The 20120-nt window shown below is 44.1% G+C and overlaps 1 protein-coding gene across 1 annotated transcript in view; it reads left to right on the forward strand.

The window, feature by feature from the left end:
* Window positions 1–20120, forward strand: part of kremen1 (kringle containing transmembrane protein 1) — a 46944-nt gene that overhangs the window by 18121 nt on the left and 8703 nt on the right. Inside the window, exons 2-4 of the mRNA XM_030791733.1 lie at window positions 1600–1762; window positions 8030–8121; window positions 19632–19756. Coding sequence (XP_030647593.1) covers window positions 1600–1762; window positions 8030–8121; window positions 19632–19756 — 380 coding nt within the window. The remainder of the gene's footprint in view (window positions 1–1599; window positions 1763–8029; window positions 8122–19631; window positions 19757–20120) is intronic.

A 20120-nucleotide genomic window follows, 5' to 3' on the forward strand; every position in this document is an offset into this window, starting at 1 on the left:
GGGGGGATCATTAGCTGGCCTCTGACTGCAAGTAGCCTCTCTGGAGTAGCAGTTTTCACTCAGAGTCAAGTGGACATCGAGCGAACATGGGTCGGACTAAAGAAAAGAAAAAAAAAGTATCAGTCTTTCAGAGAGAGAGATCAAAAGCAGTGGTCTTTCAAAAGCAGAGCAAGACATCCTGCGTGGGCCGGCAGACCTGCCTTTGTCAGGGACACAACACTGAACTGCAGGAGTGCATCGCGTTTTTTTCACTTCTCTTTTATAGTACGCCCTGGTTATGTATTAAATTGACATTGATCTGTGAGTAATATAGAACCTGACCTTATTTTAAAAAAACAAAAAAACAAAAACATTACCCATCTACTTCCATAAGGCTTTTAGACAGAGCTGGGTCAAATGAGAAAGCTGTCATGCATTACGCTGTCCGTCACACTACCAGCCTCCAGACAAGGCCGATAACTTCATACGTTTTGGAGAATGTCTCCGTGAATGTTCAGTGGCTGTAAACGATTGCTTTGTTTTTAGGTTCACAGTTGTTTTGTCGTGGCGCTGGTGCGTTCTCCGTTTACGTGGAGATTACGACAAAGAGGCGCTCAGACCCTCTGAATGACAAGTGGTACCACTTTCGATGTTATCAGAATTCGTTCTCTATCTTTCTCTCTCTCTTTCTCTCTCTCTCTGATGTCTTAGATATGAAAGTTCAACTCTGCACATAGACACATGCACAGACAGAGAGAGAGAGAGAGAGAGAGAGAGAGAGAGAGAGAGAGAGAAAAGGATTCTGGGAAGTTATAATGATAGTCTAGGAAAAGGCAAAAGGCACAAGGCTCTCCACTGCTGAGTTTAGAGGACTACGACTCAAAGACAATACCACCCACCAGGTCCCTCACTCAAACCAGATCTAACCCCCCCCCCCCCCCCCCCAGAAAGACGCTTTTGAAGCTTTCAGAAACCATACACAGACACCCCTCGAAGCATGAGAGATCCCCCTTCTCTCTCTCTCTCTCTCTCTCTCTTTCTCTCTCTCTCTCTCTCTCTCTCTCTCTTTTTTTTATTGAGAACAATGTTTTTTGTTCTTCTTTTGATGGAGAAAGCTGGTAGCAGGGCCATGTTTTTGTTGTTACAGACACAGAATCAGTGGAGCATGGGCTAAGTCTTTTTTTTCTGTCCAACGTTTTCGAGTTGTGTTTTGATTTTATCACTAAGGTTTTTTTGTGCGAGTACTAATCCGTGTGGTTGTATTCACATCACCGTGTCATACTCCAGTGAATCTGTTAGCAGACACGTAGACGCGCCAGAGTAAACAACTTAAACTCTATTTATATCAACTTTATCACCCGCCCCCCCACTCCCCCCCCCTCCTTTAATTGCCCAGACCTTTCCAGAATAATCTGATGGGTGAGTCATCCTGTCAGGCTCGTCCATTTATGAACTCACACTCCAAAGGCCTTAGTTCCTCCCTCATTCTGGAGAAAAATATGCCTCAAAGAGCCTAAATCTCATTAGTCAAGTCTAAACAGCCTTCTGTTTCTGTCCTCTGTTCTCTCTCTCTCTCTCTCTCTCTCTCTCTCTCTCTCCTCCCTTTTGCCTCCTCCGCAGAGTGTTACACGGCTAACGGAGAAGACTACAGGGGCAAGCAGAACCACACGGGGCTACAGGGGGGAAAGCCATGCCTGTTTTGGAACGAGACCTTCCAGCACCCGTACAACACCCTGAAGTACCCCAACGGAGAGGGAGGCCTGGGGAGCCACAACTTCTGCAGGTCAGTCCCGTCCACACCACCACCAACGACCCCCCCCCCATACCCCCCCACCCCCAAAACCGCAGTCCACTGTGAGACGTCGCATTGAGCTACTGTGGGCACAAACTTCTGCATTTCATCAACATATTTGCAACATGCGTTTCAGCAGCTTAGTTATCACTGCAAGTAAAGGACAACACAATGGCATACAAGATTTGTATTGGACTTGCACGTTGGCATGCCATTAATTCAGATTTATTGGAGGCACTCGTGACAAGTGTGAGAGTGACACTGAATGTGTGAGCATTTATAAGAGGACTTTGTATTGTTTAGAATGGTTTTACAGTACTTTTATTTTGCTCTCGTAAACATGAAGTGGATTAATATGTTGTACTATAAACACATTACGCATGCATCTAAATTATTAAGCCAAAAGGTTGTTTCACTCGTCAGGGGGCAGGGTTTTTTTTTTTTGTTTTTTTTTTTCGCCTTGAACAAGCTCAGAAAGTCACGTCCTGAAAGTCACGTCCTGAGCTTTTTTGACAGTCGTCCCAAAACGCGGGCCCCGTTTTTTTTTTGTTTTTTTCCCCTCTCCCCCTGATCCTGTCATCATGCGAAATCTGTAGTGCTTGAAAAGTTTACACAAGCAAAGTCCACAAATCTCCCAGTACCACAAGCGCTCAGGGGATAGAGAGCCGCAGCAAATGACCTCCCTGGGTTTTTTTTTTTCTTTCTTTTCTTTTCAGCCTGTTATTGCACCAATCCTGTTCACCATCGCATTAACTTTTAAAAAGAGCGTGTTTGAAAACCTACAAAGTGGCAGTCACTGAGCTGCACACAAACCCCCAGAAGTGTTTAACAAAGAAAAAAAAAAGTTAAATAAATATTTCCAAATGAAAAGAGTTAAGTTCTTTTTTTTTCTCCCCCATAGTGTTCTGGAATGTTCTCTCGGCGTGTTTTTTTCTCCGATCGGCCATGAAGGCCTCCCATTCCTCTTTACGTTTTTGTTTTGTTTGCTTTTGTTTCGTTCTGTGTGTGTGGGTTCAGCTCTGAATTAGCACACCTGATTCAGGTGGTGGACAGCTACTGAACTACTGGAAAATTATTGGACCAATACATTAACGTGCAGTGTGTGTGTGTGTGTGTGTGTGTGTGTGTGTGTGTGTGTGTGTGTGTGTGTGCGGGAAGGTTGGCGGGGGGTTTAGAAACATTGTTCTAAAATATGAAATAAAAGTATTGTTGTATAAAGAATATCATAAAAAGCTAAAAAAAAAAAAACACTAAATGAGCGACAAATATGTGTGAATGTGTGTGTGTGTGTGTGTGTCTGGTAGACTGTATGATATTAGACGTGAAGGCGGGATTTGTATGGCAGACAGTAAGATTAAGGGAGGCAGTGGTTGAGGTCTAAACCCAACACTAATATTGATCTAATGCTTTGTTAGCTTAACCCCCCAGCACTGCTCTCATAGCCCCGGCACAGAGAGGAGTCTAAATGTCCCGGTCGTGAAGGATACTGTCCCATCACCAAACGACGTGGGACTCTGAACCGTCCAGCACATACTGTAGAGATACATTCATTTAAAAGGTGTGAATGTTCTGGATGGTCAGATATTAACTTCACCATTTTCTAAATCCCTCCTCTAGATGAACAGGTTAACGGGCGACCTACATTAGAATGAGAGAGAGAGGGGGAGATGGAGACAGATTGAGAAAGAGTGTGAGCAGGCAAGAGAGAAAGAGAGAAAGAGAGAGCGAGAGAGAGAGCAAAGGACTGATAGAGAGAGAGAGAGAGAGAGCAAAGGAATGAGAGAGAGAGAGAGAGAGAGAGAGAGCAAAAGAGAGTCTAAAAACACAGATGATCTCTATGTGTTGATGATGATGGGGCAGGACAACAGAGCATGTGTGAAAAGAAAACAAGCTATCGAAAAAAAAAGAGCCAGTCCATCCATCCACTCATCCATCCACTCATCCATCCACTCATCCGTCCATCCATCCATCCATCCATCCATCCATTCATCCATCCATCCATCCATCCATCCATCCGTCCGTCCGTCCATCCATTCATCCATCCATCCATCCATCCATCCATCCATCCATCCGTCCATCCATTCATCCATCCATTCATCCATCCATCCATCCGTCCGTCTGATCTGCTGTGTGGGTTTGTTATATTGCCTTGCATAGAGGTCTCTCAGAGGCACAGCTGGACACGCTTCATTTTCTCTCCTCTCATGTTTTATTACAGCTTTATTGTATGCTTTATTACACATTTATTACACATGCCTTTATCACGGCGATATGGGATAGAGAGGGATCAGGTGGAATGAGACAGGGAAACAATGCCATTAAGTGATTCAATGGTTCCTTTCGTCGGCTTTTACTGGTGGGATTCTTGACTTGAAAGGAAAAATTACTGGCACACTGAGACAAGGGAGAGAGAGAGAGAGAGAGAGAGAGAGAGAGAGAGAAAGGGAGAGAGAGAGAGAGAGAGAGAGAGAGAGAGAGAGAAAGGGAGAGAGAGAGGAGAGAGAGTAAGTTAGACAAAGAGAGAGAGAGAGAGAAAGAGAGAGAGGTGAGAGTAAGTTAGACAAAGAGAGAGAGAGAGAGAGAAAGGGAGAGAGAGAGGAGAGAGAGTAAGTTAGACAAAGAGAGAGAGAGAGAGAAAGAGAGAGAGGTGAGAGTAAGTTAGACAAAGAGAGAGAGAGAGAGAGAGAGAGAGGAGAAAAAGGTCTACTAATCCTCGCATTTCACATTTATTGCGGGCTATAAAAGACCAATCGTAAGAGACAGTGAGAAACTGGGCAGGGGGGAATGTTGCATTATTCTGGGAGAGTGACAGGAGAGCCACAGGGAGGGGTCGAGAGCACTGGAGCTCCTGCCCAGACTCCCTGAGCCGCTGTCAGTGTATATCTAAACCGAGGCCCTTTCCACAGAACACACAGAACACAGCCGTCTAGTGTTTAACCCAGGCCCTTCACAGCTTCCCATTCCAATATCCACACCACTACACCTCTGAATGGATCCAGCAAGCACCGCTCTACTCCTTATTTCATTTACCTGTTTAAACAGATGTACTGTAACAACTGTCTGTGTGTGTTGACCTATTCTCTGATATTCCCCATCAGAATAAACATGTATTGATTTACCGTCGCTTGAGGATGCCCTTTGTCTCAGGTGATCTGTGTGTTTGATGAACAGGGTCAACTGTGCAGCCTCCCGACAGGTTTTTGGCTGTGTTTTGATCAGATGGGTCTCGATCGTTCTTTTGGTGTGAAATCGAAAGCGACGCTGATTTAACTCCTGTAGGTTCCACACTTCTCCGGACGATGAAAATGACAAAAGCGTCGAGTTCATTTTCCAAACATCCTGTCAGAGGGGAAAAAAACCCCAAAAACACAGACCCGGTGCGCTCTTCATGTGTTTATCCCGTCCCGTCCTGTAAAGCCAGGAACGGCGGATATATTCCAAAGAATCACCCAAACTTCAGTTGGTTTGTTTAACATATTTGAAGAGATATTTGACTTGGCGTTTCCGTGGATACCAAATAAGCACTTGCAAGCTTAAGTGTGCAAGGCAGGCGCTGGTCTGGTTTAAGAACAGAGAGGAGAAAGAAAAAAAAAAAAGAAGAAAAAACCATGTTGTTTTCTGCCCTTTATTAACACGTTTTTTTGATCTGAAGGAATCTCGTCCTTTTCTTCTTTTCTTTTTTTTTTTTTTTGATGAATATGCTCGTGCCAGATATTGTAAAGTTTATCATAAATTTTATGATGAGGGGGCTTGGAAAGGCGTTTATTAAAGAGAAGTGTTTGAAACAAGGCCAGCTGTGAACAGCTGGTTTTTCTCTCCGTTTCAGCCGCGCCTGGCGGCTTAAAACAGATGAGTCGGTGGTTAGGGCAACAAGACGGAAAGCTTTGTACAGAGCTGGTGTTTAAAATGCTGTAACCCACAAATCCAGCGTCAAAAAAAAAAAAAAAGGAGAGGCAATAATCGATGTGATTGGCTGGTCTGTAATGCTGTAAGTTTTATCATCATCCATTGACAGACCGTGTATAAGAATTTTGGCCTGTTCTGTTCTATTCCGTAGCCTGATTTCACACACACAGACACACACAGACACACACAGACAGAAAAACGCCTACACCAGCGCTATCGCTGTCCTGTGTCTGCTACAGTAAACTATTTGGCTATGTGCAGATTTTCAGTACACACTCTCTCTCTCTCGCCCCCCCCCCCCACACACACACACATGCACACAAAGGCACTGTCTCTCTCCTGTGTCTGCCAGAGAAAGGCTTTTCAGTACACACACACACTCTCGCACAGACACGCACACTCTCACACAGACACACACACACACAAGTACACACAAACCGCACATGCACACACACACTCTCACACAGACACACACACACACACACACAAGTACACCCAAACCGCACATGCACTACACATAACCCTCACACACCCACCACCGTGTCACCACCCTGTCTTTTCTAACAGGATTAAAATGATTGATTTCTTTTTTTTTTTTTTTTTTTTTTTTTTTTCATTCAGCTCTTTAGTTGGAGCCCACTTCATCTAAATCCAACCAGGGCTTTTTAAAAACCATTTCTCTCCCTGTTCCACACACCACACCTAAAGGCAAAGGATAATAACGTTCCCCCAACCAACCAACCAACCAACCAATCCGCCACCAGCCCCCACCTCCCCCCGCCTGGTTTCATCTGAGACCTGCCATTCCTGTCACGAGGACCAATAATGACATCTCCGTGGTTACGGTAACACATGAAAGGAGTTGAAACCCCTCACTCATGGCTAGCAAGCATGTCTGCAGGTCAAATAACCAAAAAAAAAAAAAGGACCATTTTCTTGATCAAAGCGACAGAGCAGTTTAGGAGGTTAGGATAGGAGGCAGTGAGAGGTTAGGTTCACTGTGGTTGTAATTCATTTCACCTGCCCAGAGGGGAGGGGAGTGATTAGCAGGGAGGCGAGTTAAGGTTAGCAGGGGGTTTTTGAGGTGATCTCCTCTCCACCTCCTCTGGCCTCCCACGTATGCACACGTTCAACCGTTCTTGTCTCCTCGGTTCAGACGAAAAAACCCCTCAAACCCCTGAGAGAAGCCGCGTGTGCTGTTTGAATGATTTTAGGGGACTCTGATCTGATACTGCGCCAGAGTACCCAGTGGCTCTTGGGAAGGTGTCCTTCAGATAAATTATTTAGAACATATGCAAATTGCGCATACTGGCCATCCAATCAAAAGACTTTACGACGCCTTACGTGAACAACACGCGAGGGTTCCAGTGTCACTCAAGTTCATGACGTCTGCTCCTTATCAGAGGCCTTTGGGGGTAAACTCAGATTTTATGTAAGAAAGGCAAAATTACTTATCTCAAATCCATCCTGAGGTTCGGTTTCTCCCCTACACAAAAAGGTCAATCACACACCAAAAAAAAAGAGTATCAGGCACTGTTTTTTTTTTTTAAAGGAGAGGAAGAAGACAGAGGAAAGTGTGTTCATTAGGAGAAGAATAAAAATGAAAAACGCCTTCCAGATTTCTCTCAACAATAGGTGAAATCAGATACCGCTTGCCCGAGGAGGGCTTTTTTTTTCCACCGGCTCCTTTTATCAGACGTCAAAGGGGCAGAGAATAACATTCTCCCGTGATTGTAGCTTGTGTCTTTCCGTGGCGGGGGCTCTTCTCTCCGCAGAATCAGGAAAAGAGCCACTGCCTTTGTGTGGCAGAGGTAAATGCCCTCGCGTCCAACAGCAGTTTGGATGAGCTTCGTCTGTCATCACCTGACATCTTCTCTGCAGTTGTCCAAAAAAACCAAAAAAAACCAGACCCCTCAGTAGATTTTTTTTTTTTGAAAGTGATCAGACATCAAGGGTTAAAGAGCAGCAGGTGGGCTCAGAGGGACGTCTCTCTCAGACAAAAGAGGCTGTTGCCCCCGGGGTCGTAGTCTGAAGCACGAACAAAGGCCTCTCTTTCCATCACCTCCTGCACAGTGGGTCAGGTCTGGGCCTGGACGCGCCTGGTTGGGTCACTGAGATGCACGTAGAGAGGAGAAAAAAACGGGAAAGAAAGAGTAATGGGTTTGCTCCCAGGGGTTCAGGCGTTTTGAGTGACAGCTGAAGAGGAATCTATTCATCTCGTTTTTCAAGAACCTTTTCCTGATTTTTATGGTGTTTTGTTCTCCCTCTCTCTCTCTCTCTCTCTCTTTCTCTCTCTTTATCCCTCTCTCTCTCTCTCTCTCTCTCACTGTCTCTTCTCTTCCCTGTTCACAGAAACCCAGATGGCGATGTCCAACCTTGGTGTTACATCCAGGATCATGATGATGGAGTCTACTGGAAGTACTGTGACATTCCCACCTGTCAAAGTAAGCGTTTCCGCCTCCTCCCTCTCCTCCTCCTACGCTCCACAGATGACAACCCCAGCTCCGAACAGTGCACAGATACACGCGCGTACTTTTCCAAATGATAAAACTTTTATAGACCTGTGCCATGTTTTTATAGAGCTATTAGCATGGGGGAAAGCGTTTCTAATTGGCCCATCAGTTGTCTTGTTTTAGTTCTGGCATGTTGGGTTACTTCTGGGCTGTCTGTCACTGTCTTTGCGTGCATATGTGTGTGGGTGTGTGTGTGTGTGTGTGTGTGTGTGCGTGCGCATTGTCTGTGTAAACTCATTTACCCGTCACTCTTCTCTGTGTGTTTTTCTACTGACTTGGCATGAAAAGATGTTTCTCTGTAATCCGATCAGGATCCTCGTCTAATCATAAACATCACCTTCAGAAGGAACCACTGTTTCTAGTCAGTGACTAAGAGCATGCGTTGACACAGCGGCACCCACTGACTGGCACAACCTGTCTTTTGCTCCCCCCCTCCATATATATACTGTGTATGCGTTGGTCATATCAAAATATTTTTGTTCAGTTTGTTCAGAGCACTGGTTTTAAAGTGTACGTTGGAACCAGTTTGGGTGTTATTTCAGTTTCCCAAAGCTCTTTCATGTCATGTCCATGACAAAAAGCTTGATGCATAATTGGTACCGTTAACGAGCGTCCAGCTGATTGGGTGTGTGGGGGTGTGTGTGTGGGGGGGGGGGGTGTCACTCCAGCTCTCCTGCTGTGCTTACAGTTAAACCTGACCTACTTCACAAACACAAGCAGGCTTTTCAAACGCAACTGCGTCTAGACGTCCTTCTCCATGTTTATGTCTGGTGTAGAAAGAAGCATCTAGAGGCAGGGCCCAAGCAGAATAGCACCAGCTCGTCCCTCATTGGACAGTACGAATTTAGGCCGTCCTTTGTTGAGGCTTCGCCCACCATGTGCAAGCTGTTTACTGGGAGAACAGGATGGAGGAGGCAGCAGTGATGGCATAAAGAGCTCTCTGGAACCACTTAGCTTTGAAACCAGTCACTGGACCAAATTAAAGTATCATCTCCCAGTGCCTTAGTTACCTTAAGAGTATCTGAGTGGACCCCACCCCCTCCCAACACACACACACACATACACATACACACACACACACACACACACACACACACATACACACACACACAGAGCAATCCTGGAGTACGTGCTGCTGGTAATCCATACTGGTGTCGTGCGTCCCAGTTCTGGCAGCTTTCGGCATCGCCCATATCGAATGCGGCGCTAAACGCACGCTCCTTTTTTTGGGGTTTTTTCGGGCTAAGGCATTATGGGTAAGGGCTTGAATAGCAGAAAAGTGCTGAGGGCCATTCAGATAAAGCCAGTGATGAAAACATGCTTATCTGTTGGATCATTTACCCGTAGGCTTCTTCGTCAGTCCAAAGAAAAAAAATATATATAACCACTCCCGTCCATTGTAACACAACAACTGACACGTGTTTCTTTTCTTTTCTTTTCTTTTCTTTTCTTTTCTTTTCTTTTCTTTTCTTTTCTTTTTTCCTCACACCCCCTAAGCTGCTTTTTGCTGTTTGATTCATTTTTAAGATCAGCGCTGTGTGGGAGAAGCCATATCTTTACTAATGTATTGTTATCTGTAAAAGGTGTTAGCTTCCCACCAAGCCTGAGAGGAAAAAAAACCCCCAAAACAACACCACTTTGCTGTGTTTTTCTCTAAGATCCGTCATGACCTTTCTAAAGTTTCCTCCAGGATATGTCAGTCCATCATCTTAGGTCATTACGTGGGTTTTTTTTTTTTTTTTGTGCTGGACACACCCAGATTGATCTACTGAGATGAGTGAAGTAAGGTCAGCGAAGGCTTTTGAAGACCAGTAGAATCAAATTACAGATTATTACTAACTCCTTCCATTCAGCCCGCTTCTCTGGTCACAGAGAAAAGGTCAGAGTGAAAGAGAACTGTGTGAGAGTTCTAGAACACTCTCGAAACCTCCTCAGACACCAACCACACACACACACACACACACACACAAACCCACACCCACACAGACACACACAGACATACATAAAGGTCCATGGGTTTAGCATACATGAGGGATTCTGAAGAATTTAGTGACCGCTTTTGAATTTCCTCGCCTCACTGGAACTCTGCTGAGTCACTCCAACTGGTAAAGAGTAGGTGAACAGGGGGACATAAATAACTACACTACCACCACTCTCATTCGTCACACTCACGAGGAGGAAGACCGAGAATGAAAACGGAAACAAAGCAGCGTTTACCAGTCCTGGAGTCTCACAGCTCTGTGTGTTTTAGGTGTCTTCCTACTCACCTAACACGCCTGAGTCTTCTAATCAAGGCCTGGATGGTTAGCTGATGATTTGAATGAGGCGCATCAACAATCCAGATCCATTCATTAAAATACGAAATGCTTGTTTAAAAAACAAAAGCCTCTTATTTCTGGTCACAAATGAAAACGAGTCATTACGTAAGAGGCTCGGGTCAGTAAACGCTCTCATAAATAAAATTCTCACGCATATGCTTTGAGCAGATTTCATTTGAAGTGTTTTTTTTTTTGTTAAAAAGTTACGACACGTCTGACAGAACAACCACCGCCAAAGCTAAAAGGAGTCAGCGGAAAAGGAACAGGACGGTCGCTGTTGCAAAAACAGAGTAGTGATTTGGGAATGCGGAGTGACGAGTGCTCTTCTACCTTCAAAGCAGGCGCTGTTTACGACGACTGAGCCCTTTTTTCTTTTTTTTTTTAACACTTACCTCTACAAAGAAAAACCCCGGAAGACAGATCCCTCTACAGTCCAGACGTTCTTCGCTCTCTGCCACAACGTTTTCAGCAGCTGTCCCGAAGGGGGGGAAAAAAAACAGGGATTTGCATAGAGAAATATTACTGTAAACGACAACATTAGCGCTCGTGGTTTTAATTGCCGGTGTCTTTGTTGTCGTTATCAGCAACCCCCGGAGGGCATTTCACAGTTAACCGAATGCCCTAAATCAACACTCTGACAGGAATTCTCCCTAGTCTTTCAAACTATTAGACAAGGCTGTCTTTTGACTGAATGTTTACCATACTTAAAGCAGATTTACGCTGGAATCTGGAGTCCTTACATGGGCTGCTAGTGTTACGTTGTGTTGATGTTAGCAACATTTGTTCCATACTCGTTGCGTGTTGCCGTAGAGATAAACGTGCAGATCTGGCTGGTTTGGTCAGGGTTTCTCTTTGTTGTTGTAGTTGTTGCTGTTTAGCTTTGTCTGCTTCTTACTTTAATGAGACAAAAGAGGTTACATTCAAGGCTCTCGGGCTGCTGTGTGTGTGTGTGTGTGTGTGTGTGTGTGTGTGTCTGAAGCTCGTCAGCTTAAATCGGCCACACACACACACACGCTCATACACACCTGTCTGTTTTTGGCCCCTGGCCCCCGACTGCACCCCCCCCCCTCCCCCCACATCTCTTTGCAACATGTGAGCTGGTTCTCTGTCAGCATTTAGGGACCCCAGTGCCCTGCCCCCCCCTGCAGGAGAGAAAATTCCAGCACACAGGTACAAACGGGCATGAAAAGAGGCCTTTGAGTTAAGTTGCTTAACGAAAGACAGATACCAGTCAAATTCCTGACTCTCTCTCTCTCTCTCTCTCTCACTCTTTCTCTCTCCATCTCTCTTTTCTTTGTTAAGGGTTAGGGTGAAATCCTAGCATGTCAGGAGAAATGGACAACTGATCTTTGTGATAGAGATCTGTCTCTCTCTCTCCGTCTCTCTCTCTCTCTCTCTCTTCTGTCTCTGTTAAGTTTAGAGGGAGGTACTGGCCTCGTTCACAGAACTCCTTGATACAGAGATATGCTCCACAGGCTGTGTGGGCTTGCTCAAGCTTCCACAACCTAAACACAGGACGCGTTTGATAAAACATGCCCTGAGAGAGGATGCTTTGCCAGTGTGGAAGGTTTCCTAATGCCATTTGTTATGGGGCTGTCGGACATCCGGGCGATTTTGCCCCGTTATCAAAATTTAAAAAAAAAGAAAAAAAAAAGGTTTTATTCTCCAAGCTCTGTTGGTTTGAATAAGCCCATTAAGCAAGAAAGCATAGCAAAACACGCTGCTTCACTCAGACAAGACAAACCAAAAAGGCTTGTGTCTTCTCTTCCCCCCTCCATCACCCCACTCCTGTACTCTGTGTTCTTTTTTTTTTTTTTTTGGTTGGTGTTGAAGATGGGAAGGGACAGGTTGCATAAGCCCACTGTTTGGTCCCATTGCTGTACGTATATTCACTCATTTTTATCCAAAGAAGTGAGCGACTGTTAGTCGGGGTGCATACACCGTGCAGGAAAAGGCTCCGTATCCCTGAAGGAAGGAACCGCAGCACAGGGAGCCAATGTTTGGGTTGATTTTAATGGAAAAGAGCATTCCGTCGGCTTCCATGTAATCTAGAACTCCCTTCATGACATCAGCTGTGCTGCAGCGTAATTTCCCTCATGTAAGGGTATTAGCAAGAGCAGGAGCAGCACTCCAAAGATCCAACAACAGTGTGAGGGTTCCTATGAGAATACACGGATATCGGATTAAGACCGGGTAATATTTTTCTCCTTTTGCGAATCAGAGACCGTGAAATTGCTCACCTTCTGTAGCTGACACAATCGACTCTGAACACCGGACTTTTTTTTTCCTTCAAACTAAGTGCGCAATACTGACATTACAATGTAAAAAAAACAACAAAAAAAACAAATCAATGCAACTTATCAACCCAGCAGTTGTAGCTGGAGTACAACACCAGCCAGGATGTCTACAGAAATGAAACGAAACAAAGATGCTTTGACTGTAGAACTTCAAGACTTATCTCAAAATCCAAGTGATAAAGATTACACTCAACTCACTTCAGTAACAACACATGCTACAAAAAAACAAACAAAAAAAACCAAACAAACAAACAAAATGTTTATATGTGGCAGCCGTCCCTCTCAGTGAAAACGTGTACTTGCTCACTGTGAGAGGATCCCAACGACTGTTCATCAGATAGAGGAGTCAATGGTGCTTTCTTCTTTATTTGGGATGGGGGTTGGGAGTGGAGCACCTACTCCCCTGCCCTCAAAACCCCAAGCCCACAGGAACCAGTGAGGACAGAAGCATCCATACATTGCTAAGGACCATAGCCATTTTTCCTTCTCTCTCTTGTCTGTTGCCGCCTTGCACAGTTTCTGTAAACCTTCTAATTACTGCACCGAGGCGGAATTCTCCCCCCCCCCCCCCCCCCCCCCATTCCTTTAATTAAGTGGTTAGCCCTTCTCTGCACTGCTCCAGGCAAGAGACATTGATCTTCACAAACTCAATCATGTTGCAACACAGCCACATCCAGCAACGCTGCTGACAGGCCTCAGTTACAGAGAAAATCTTGTGAAGTCCTTAAACAAAGAGCTCGACTTCTCTCTTTCATAATCATCTGGAACACGGTTTTCTCTCCCATCCTCCCGCACGACACACACACACACACACGCACGCACACGCATATACACACACAAACATCTTCACACGCAAATGTACATCACACACTTTGGACTTCATTTTCTGTTGGTTGTTTTCAATGTTCATGGTACGTCGTAAATTTTAATCAACAAATACCCAGCGAAAGGATCAAGGACTACACATTCAAACTGAGAGGCCATAATTTCTCACTCACATAAACAAAATGCAAAATCCAAAGTCCCTCCGGACAAATGACAGACTGTTAATAATCTTCATAGAGTTTTCTCAAATTGTGCAGAGCAAGAACAAATTAGTGTTTCTCATAAACAGAAAGACACAGCTGTCCTAGGGAGAATAAAGGAAAAGAAAGAATTTGAGAGTGAGCAAGTGAGTGAGTGAATGAATGAAATGAAGGATGGATGGATAGATGGATAGATGGATTGATGGAAGGATAAATGACTAACCAACATTTTAACACTTCAGACAATAATTGCGCTGACTGGTTAAGTGCAGTAATCTGTAGGCACTGTTTGACTTGAACGGGGGATTATCTTTGCTGTTTACAACCTCTGTACTCCACTAAAACCTTCTAGGCCCTTTTTCTGAAGGCGTAACAGCCGAGTTATCAAGACGTTGACACCTCCGTGTCTCTGCTAATGGTGAGCTGGGAGCTTTTCCAACTGAAAAATACCAGTCGTTCTGGCTCTAGATGGTTTGAATTACCTGTGTGTGGAACTGTTTATGACAAAGGGGAATGTGCTTTTAAAAGCCTTTTTTCTCTCTCTCTCTCTCTCTCTCTGCTTATTCTTTCTGTTCTCTATTGTGACCTCAGAGTTCTAGAATCTAGCACAGAAGTGTTAATGACTTTTTTTTCCCAGCCAAGGAATGTGATTGAACGTCAGTAAAAAAAAAAAAACAACAAAAAAAAAAACCCTACTGTATGAAACGTTTGTCTGTTTATAAGAATCCCACGCGTAATTTTAGCATGTTTGATGTTGTTTAACAACAAGGACTGGACATTATGTGCTGTAGCATGATAACTAGCCTTTCCTGCATCTAAACTCCTACAGTAAATTCTTGTGGCATTAGGAGAATGACCCACAATGACAAGTTTCTTTTCTGTTTTTGTTCGTTTGAAGCATGCCTTTTGACAGTTTAGCTATTGGTATTCTGCGTGGATATTTTTTTCGGCCCCCTTGCATGAATGAGTCTTCAGTTTGTTATCAGTGGCCTGCAATTTGCCTGCAAGGGACACCTATTGTTTGGAACTTTCCGGAAGACAGAATGTCTTATTAATCACGACAAGACCTTGCCGCTGCCTCCTCCTCATCCGCCCCCCCCCCCTCCTTCTTCTAGTACTTCTCCACCCTCTTCCATACCCATTTTGCTCTCAGCGCTCAACTAAAAATGTCCCTGGCATTGCACGTTGGGTGTGGTATGCAGAGGAGCAGCCGGTTAAGCTCAAATGTATTTTGGAGAAAGAGAAACACCCGCAGTCCCTCCACAAAATTCCCTCCAGATGTCATCAGAATTTATGTCTGTAATTACCTTTTTTTAATAACACACAGCTAGTGAGTGAGTGAGTCAGTGAGTGAGTGAGTGAGAGAGGAAACGAGAGAGAAATAGACAGAGACACAGAGAGAGAGAGAGAGAGAGAGAGAGAGAGAGAGAGGCCCTTCCAGACATGCTCCTCAGCTATTACTGCCAACTGCACTTGCCAAGATCTGAGACGTTTGATGTTGTTTTGTTTGTTATCTCAGTCTGTGTGTTTCTCTCTCCCTTCCTCCCTCCCTCACTATCTATATCTCTCTCTCCCACTTTACCTCTGTCTCTCACTTTCTCTTTCTCTCTCTCTGACTACAGGTCTTCCAGACTCTCCCTCTTTCTCTTTCTCTTCACTCTGCTGTTTTGTAGGATTCGTGAATGATACAGTGACTAGTGCTCATGTAGAGTTCCTGTCCTCTCTCGCCACTTAGACGCTGACAAACTTTTCACTTTACACCTGAGAGTGCGAAAGACGGCATTCTGGGAAGGCAGCTGTACTTCTCTGCAGGGCGTCGTTGGTTTGGCATGTTAAAAAGCTCATCTCCTTGCAGTGTGGGTTGTGTTTGAATTCAGCAGGGTGCCTGTAGGCCTTTGCCTGTCTGTGTCGGTACATTTATACACCTTCTCTTACTGCCTCTCTTTGCCAAGTGTGTCGCACCATTTTTTTCTTCTTTTTTTTTTCCAAACATATTTTCTATCCGTGCAGCTGTGTAGCAGATGTGTTTAACAAACAATGCAGCTTGCAGTGTTCCTGATAAACACATTTTCAGTAAATAAAATCTACGACACTTGTTACCAAAAAAAAAAAAAAAGGCGCACACAGAAAAGATATTTGCACTTGTGAAGTCTGTGAAGCAGATGTATTTAACAAACAATGCTTTGATCAGTACTTTTTCACAAACTAGATAGTAAACAAAAAGTTGCCCCACTACCAGTAAAAAAAAAAAAAAAGAAAAGAAAGAAAAGAAAAACGAAATGAAATGAAAAAAAAAAACCAAATCATAGGTGTGCACTGACTAAAGACAGATAAATTGTCAGTGGCTTGCAGTATTTCTGTCAAAAAAACGAAGAAAAAGAAGGTTTGGGTCTTTCATGTAGTTTAGCCCTGAAGTCATATTCGACCTGTGTTTAAAACGTGTGCCACCAAAGCCATTGATGTGGTTTTTGTGTGGCCGGGAGAAACTCTGCTGCTCCCTACCAGGTGTTGGGGTGCGTTTGTCTTATTTCTGCGGAGAGAAACACGACCGTGTTCAAAAACGTTTATAAGGAGTAACCGTGTAATCAAGGTCCAAAAAACGTCCCTATCGCTATTACTCGCCAATTTAAATCTTTGCCAGTAAATTCCGGAGCAGCAAGATGAATGATTCACGGCCTTCAGGTGCGTTGGCCGAAACTTCTGTTTGACGTCGATATAAACGGGATATCGTTTAAGATTTATGAGGATCAAGATAGCGCTGTGGTTTTAACTTGTGGGTTTTTGCAAACATCAGATGTCCGTTGACCGGTGAATTCATTTTGTTTGAAAGAGACTCCAGGACACAGTTTATGAACCTCATTCAGTCGTCTGTCTGAGCGTCACTTGTCTGACATCACCCTGGCTATTTAATACCATATCCCTGAGTGTTGCTTTAGCAAAGAGGATCGTACTGAACTTGGAGTCATGGAGTATGTTGGTTCAGCGTAGGGAAGCAGCCAAAGCAGGCTAGTCTTAAGGAAACGTCAAATTGAAAGCGCTCTTTGTCTGTCTAGTAAATGATTTCGCCATGAAGAAATGAGAACAGCATTGTGGGCTGAGACGCTTTCCAAAAACATCACCTGATCGGCCGTTTTCAGATGTTCCTGCGGGTCAGCCTCACCCCTCTTTCACTTCATCTCAGCTCAAAACCATTTTGCGTCTGCGGCGATTAGTATCTACGTAAATATGACGAGTTTATTTCTGCTCAGCTGCTTAAATACCAACACCCTATCATTAAAACCACCATGAATTAGAGCGTACAAGCCATGGGTTTCACCAAAGACAAACATATCAAAGCGTTGTTAAAGACTATAAAGTGCAGCTGAAAGGGACTGGTGATTAGCCAGAGCTAAGTACGCATACGTTATAGTCAGTATAGGCCTATAGTTGGCTAACTGTCATCGTGCATGCTAGTCAGCTGGTAACTAGCATCTGTGCCAAATGTGTTCGTTAATTAGCACGACTTTTCGAAGTAAATCGTCATAAAAATAAACATCCGAAACTTCAAGACACCCAACAGACATATTCCCAGTGAGTTCATCAATATCCAGTGACTCTTAAACAAACAAAACAAAACCCAGATTGAACATAAACAACCGGACAGAAAATGACTGGAACAGAACCATGGCCTACCTACCCAGTTCTAATAAGACCCAAAAGTGGATCTAGAAATGGACCAGACCAGACAGTATTACTAAGTTAAATAAATTTTGATACATTTTTAGAAATATGATGAATGTCAATTTGACAAAATCAAAATCATTTTCAGGCAACCGAGAAGTAAAATACAAATTTATGATGTCACCTCAGTTTGACCCCTCAGTTACCTGCCACACAGTGAACTGTGTCAGGGATTTTAAAATGGAATAGGCCACCTTTAGAGAATTATCTAGCATAACAACATTGCTCTGCCACATAAAGAAGCTATTGTGTGCGCCAGTTTACACTGTTGTTAGTTTATACTGGCAAAGAGGTGAGGAGAGCGAGACAGAGAGAAGTCACGGGTGTGGTCTGAGTCATCCTTTGAGCGAATCCTCAGACGCAACATGGAGGGAGGTTTGTGTCCCGTTCACGGTAAATAGCAGTTGCAAGTGCCGACATGCAGGCTGTTATAGGAGCAGCAACAGTCTGACTGGCGAGAAGTGGTCCATCGCTTTGAAATGCACGTTTAATGATGTGTGATAGACCGAAGTGTTTCACGCACACAGGTCAGAATTCGTTTAGACTTAATCCACCCACAACACGCTTAATACAACCCCCTACCCCCCCCCCCCCTTTTTAAATTCTGAAACCTTCCTTCTCCAATTCTACAAAATGCATGGGTGTTCACTCTAGCTCACTTTTATTTGCAAGCTCAGTGCTTTTTTTTGCACAAGAAAAAAAATGTTTTTTTCTTTCTTTCTTTTTTCTTTTCTTTTCTTTTTTTTTTTTTTCCTTCACAAAGACGCTTTTGCACAGCACAGGCCTGAGACCCCAAGTGACTATGTCTGAGGAAACAACAGTAAACTCCCGTTAGCTATTAAGAAGTTAAACGACAAAAAAAAAAAAAAAAAAATTAAGAAGAACCAAGGCCTATTAGACGAGGCCCCTTGACTCTTTCTACCACCCAGGCGACCACATAATTACGAGCACTAATCATAAAATGTCCCTCATCCCCTCCTCAGGGGTCTTGTGTTAGTGTTTGAGTGACAGCCATGTGACAGAGGGAGAAAGAGAAAGAGAGAGAGAGAGAGAGAGAGCACATTCACTATTGTCTGAAGAAATGCCCTAAGCAGTAACCCAAGCTATGTGGTGCATTATTAAAGCTCTACCCTTGTAGTAGCCCTGTTGGACATTTTAAGTTTTAAGATTAAACACTGGCTAAGCTGAGCTTTTAGCCCAGGTGTGAAGGAATGACAGTCGAGGTTTGCAGATACACATATGCATGTACATGCATGCAAACACACACACACACACACTCACACTCTGCATATTTGCCAGTTTAAATGACCTCCCTCACGAACAGTGAGGGAGGTCACAAACACACACAGACAACTATATTACTTGTTCAAAAGCTGAAAAATACAGACACGAAAAAGACCTACACGAAAGGCTTACAGAAAAATTCTTGACAAAATTTGTTTATGAGACATTATGCCAAACACACACACACACACACACACACACTCTCCATCGGGTGAGCTCCATCTATATCTGCTTAATGAAGGGGAACTCACCCAGACCCCAGACAATGCACATTTTCCAAATTCCAACTCTCAGTGTGTCTCTCTCTCCCCCGCTCAGACATACCCCTCCCTCTTTTCTCCCTTCCTTTCCCCAAGCCCACCAAAACTTCCCCTTTTGTCTGGTGACAATTAGCCCCAATCCAAACTCTGTCCAGAACATTCCACAGGCGTGACATCGGCCCACAGCGACACCCTCAAAATTTCACAACGTTTGTCTGTGCTTTGATAACACATCTCGTTTACAACAAAATAGACATGAAAACATCAGAGAAATCGTTAATTACAGACAACAAACTCCCTGACACAGTTTAAAGAAGCATTTAAAGGCATGGCTGTTTACAAGGCAATTTCATTAACAGTAGTGTGTTCTCCCTATCAACCGAATCTCATTAATAGCAATTATTTTCTCTCTCTTTCATACTCACCTCACAACTAAAGTTAAGGTCAATCGTTGACTCAAAGTTAATGTTACATGTAATGTCAAGAAATTTAATGCAGCGTTTCCTCCTGCTGTTTTCCCTTTCTTTTCGCCCGCAGTGCCTGGGAACCTGGGCTGTTTTAAAGATAGTGGGGACCCCCCCACGCTTACTGGGACCAGTGAGACGTCCAATAAAATGACCATCCAGAGCTGCATCAGTTTCTGCAGGAAACAGAGATACAAGGTGAGAAACCAGCAAACCAGCATCTTACAGGCCACCACGCCGAGGAGGAGACTGCAGCAATCTCGGAAATAGAGTCTCAGATTTCGCTCAACCCTGGGTCAAGGGCATGGGGTGTATGAATATTTGGCCCCGTTCCAATCGGCCGAGACGCAGCCTTTGTGTGCGCCTTTGCCTCCTAGACCTCGGTCCACAGAGTAGGCCCTGCATTATGAGAGAGACTCTGTGTGTGTGACAGTCACGTCAGGCTTCCCCGAGATTGACTTTTTCACTCTCATCAGAGCTAAAAAAAAAAGAAAAAAAATAGCAGAAAAGGACAGGGAAGTGTATTAGAAGAATATTACAACAAGACCTGTCACTCAACTAC

This window comes from Chanos chanos, chromosome 14 (assembly GCF_902362185.1).
Source record: "Chanos chanos chromosome 14, fChaCha1.1, whole genome shotgun sequence".
In the NCBI taxonomy this organism is placed as follows: domain Eukaryota; kingdom Metazoa; phylum Chordata; class Actinopteri; order Gonorynchiformes; family Chanidae; genus Chanos; species Chanos chanos.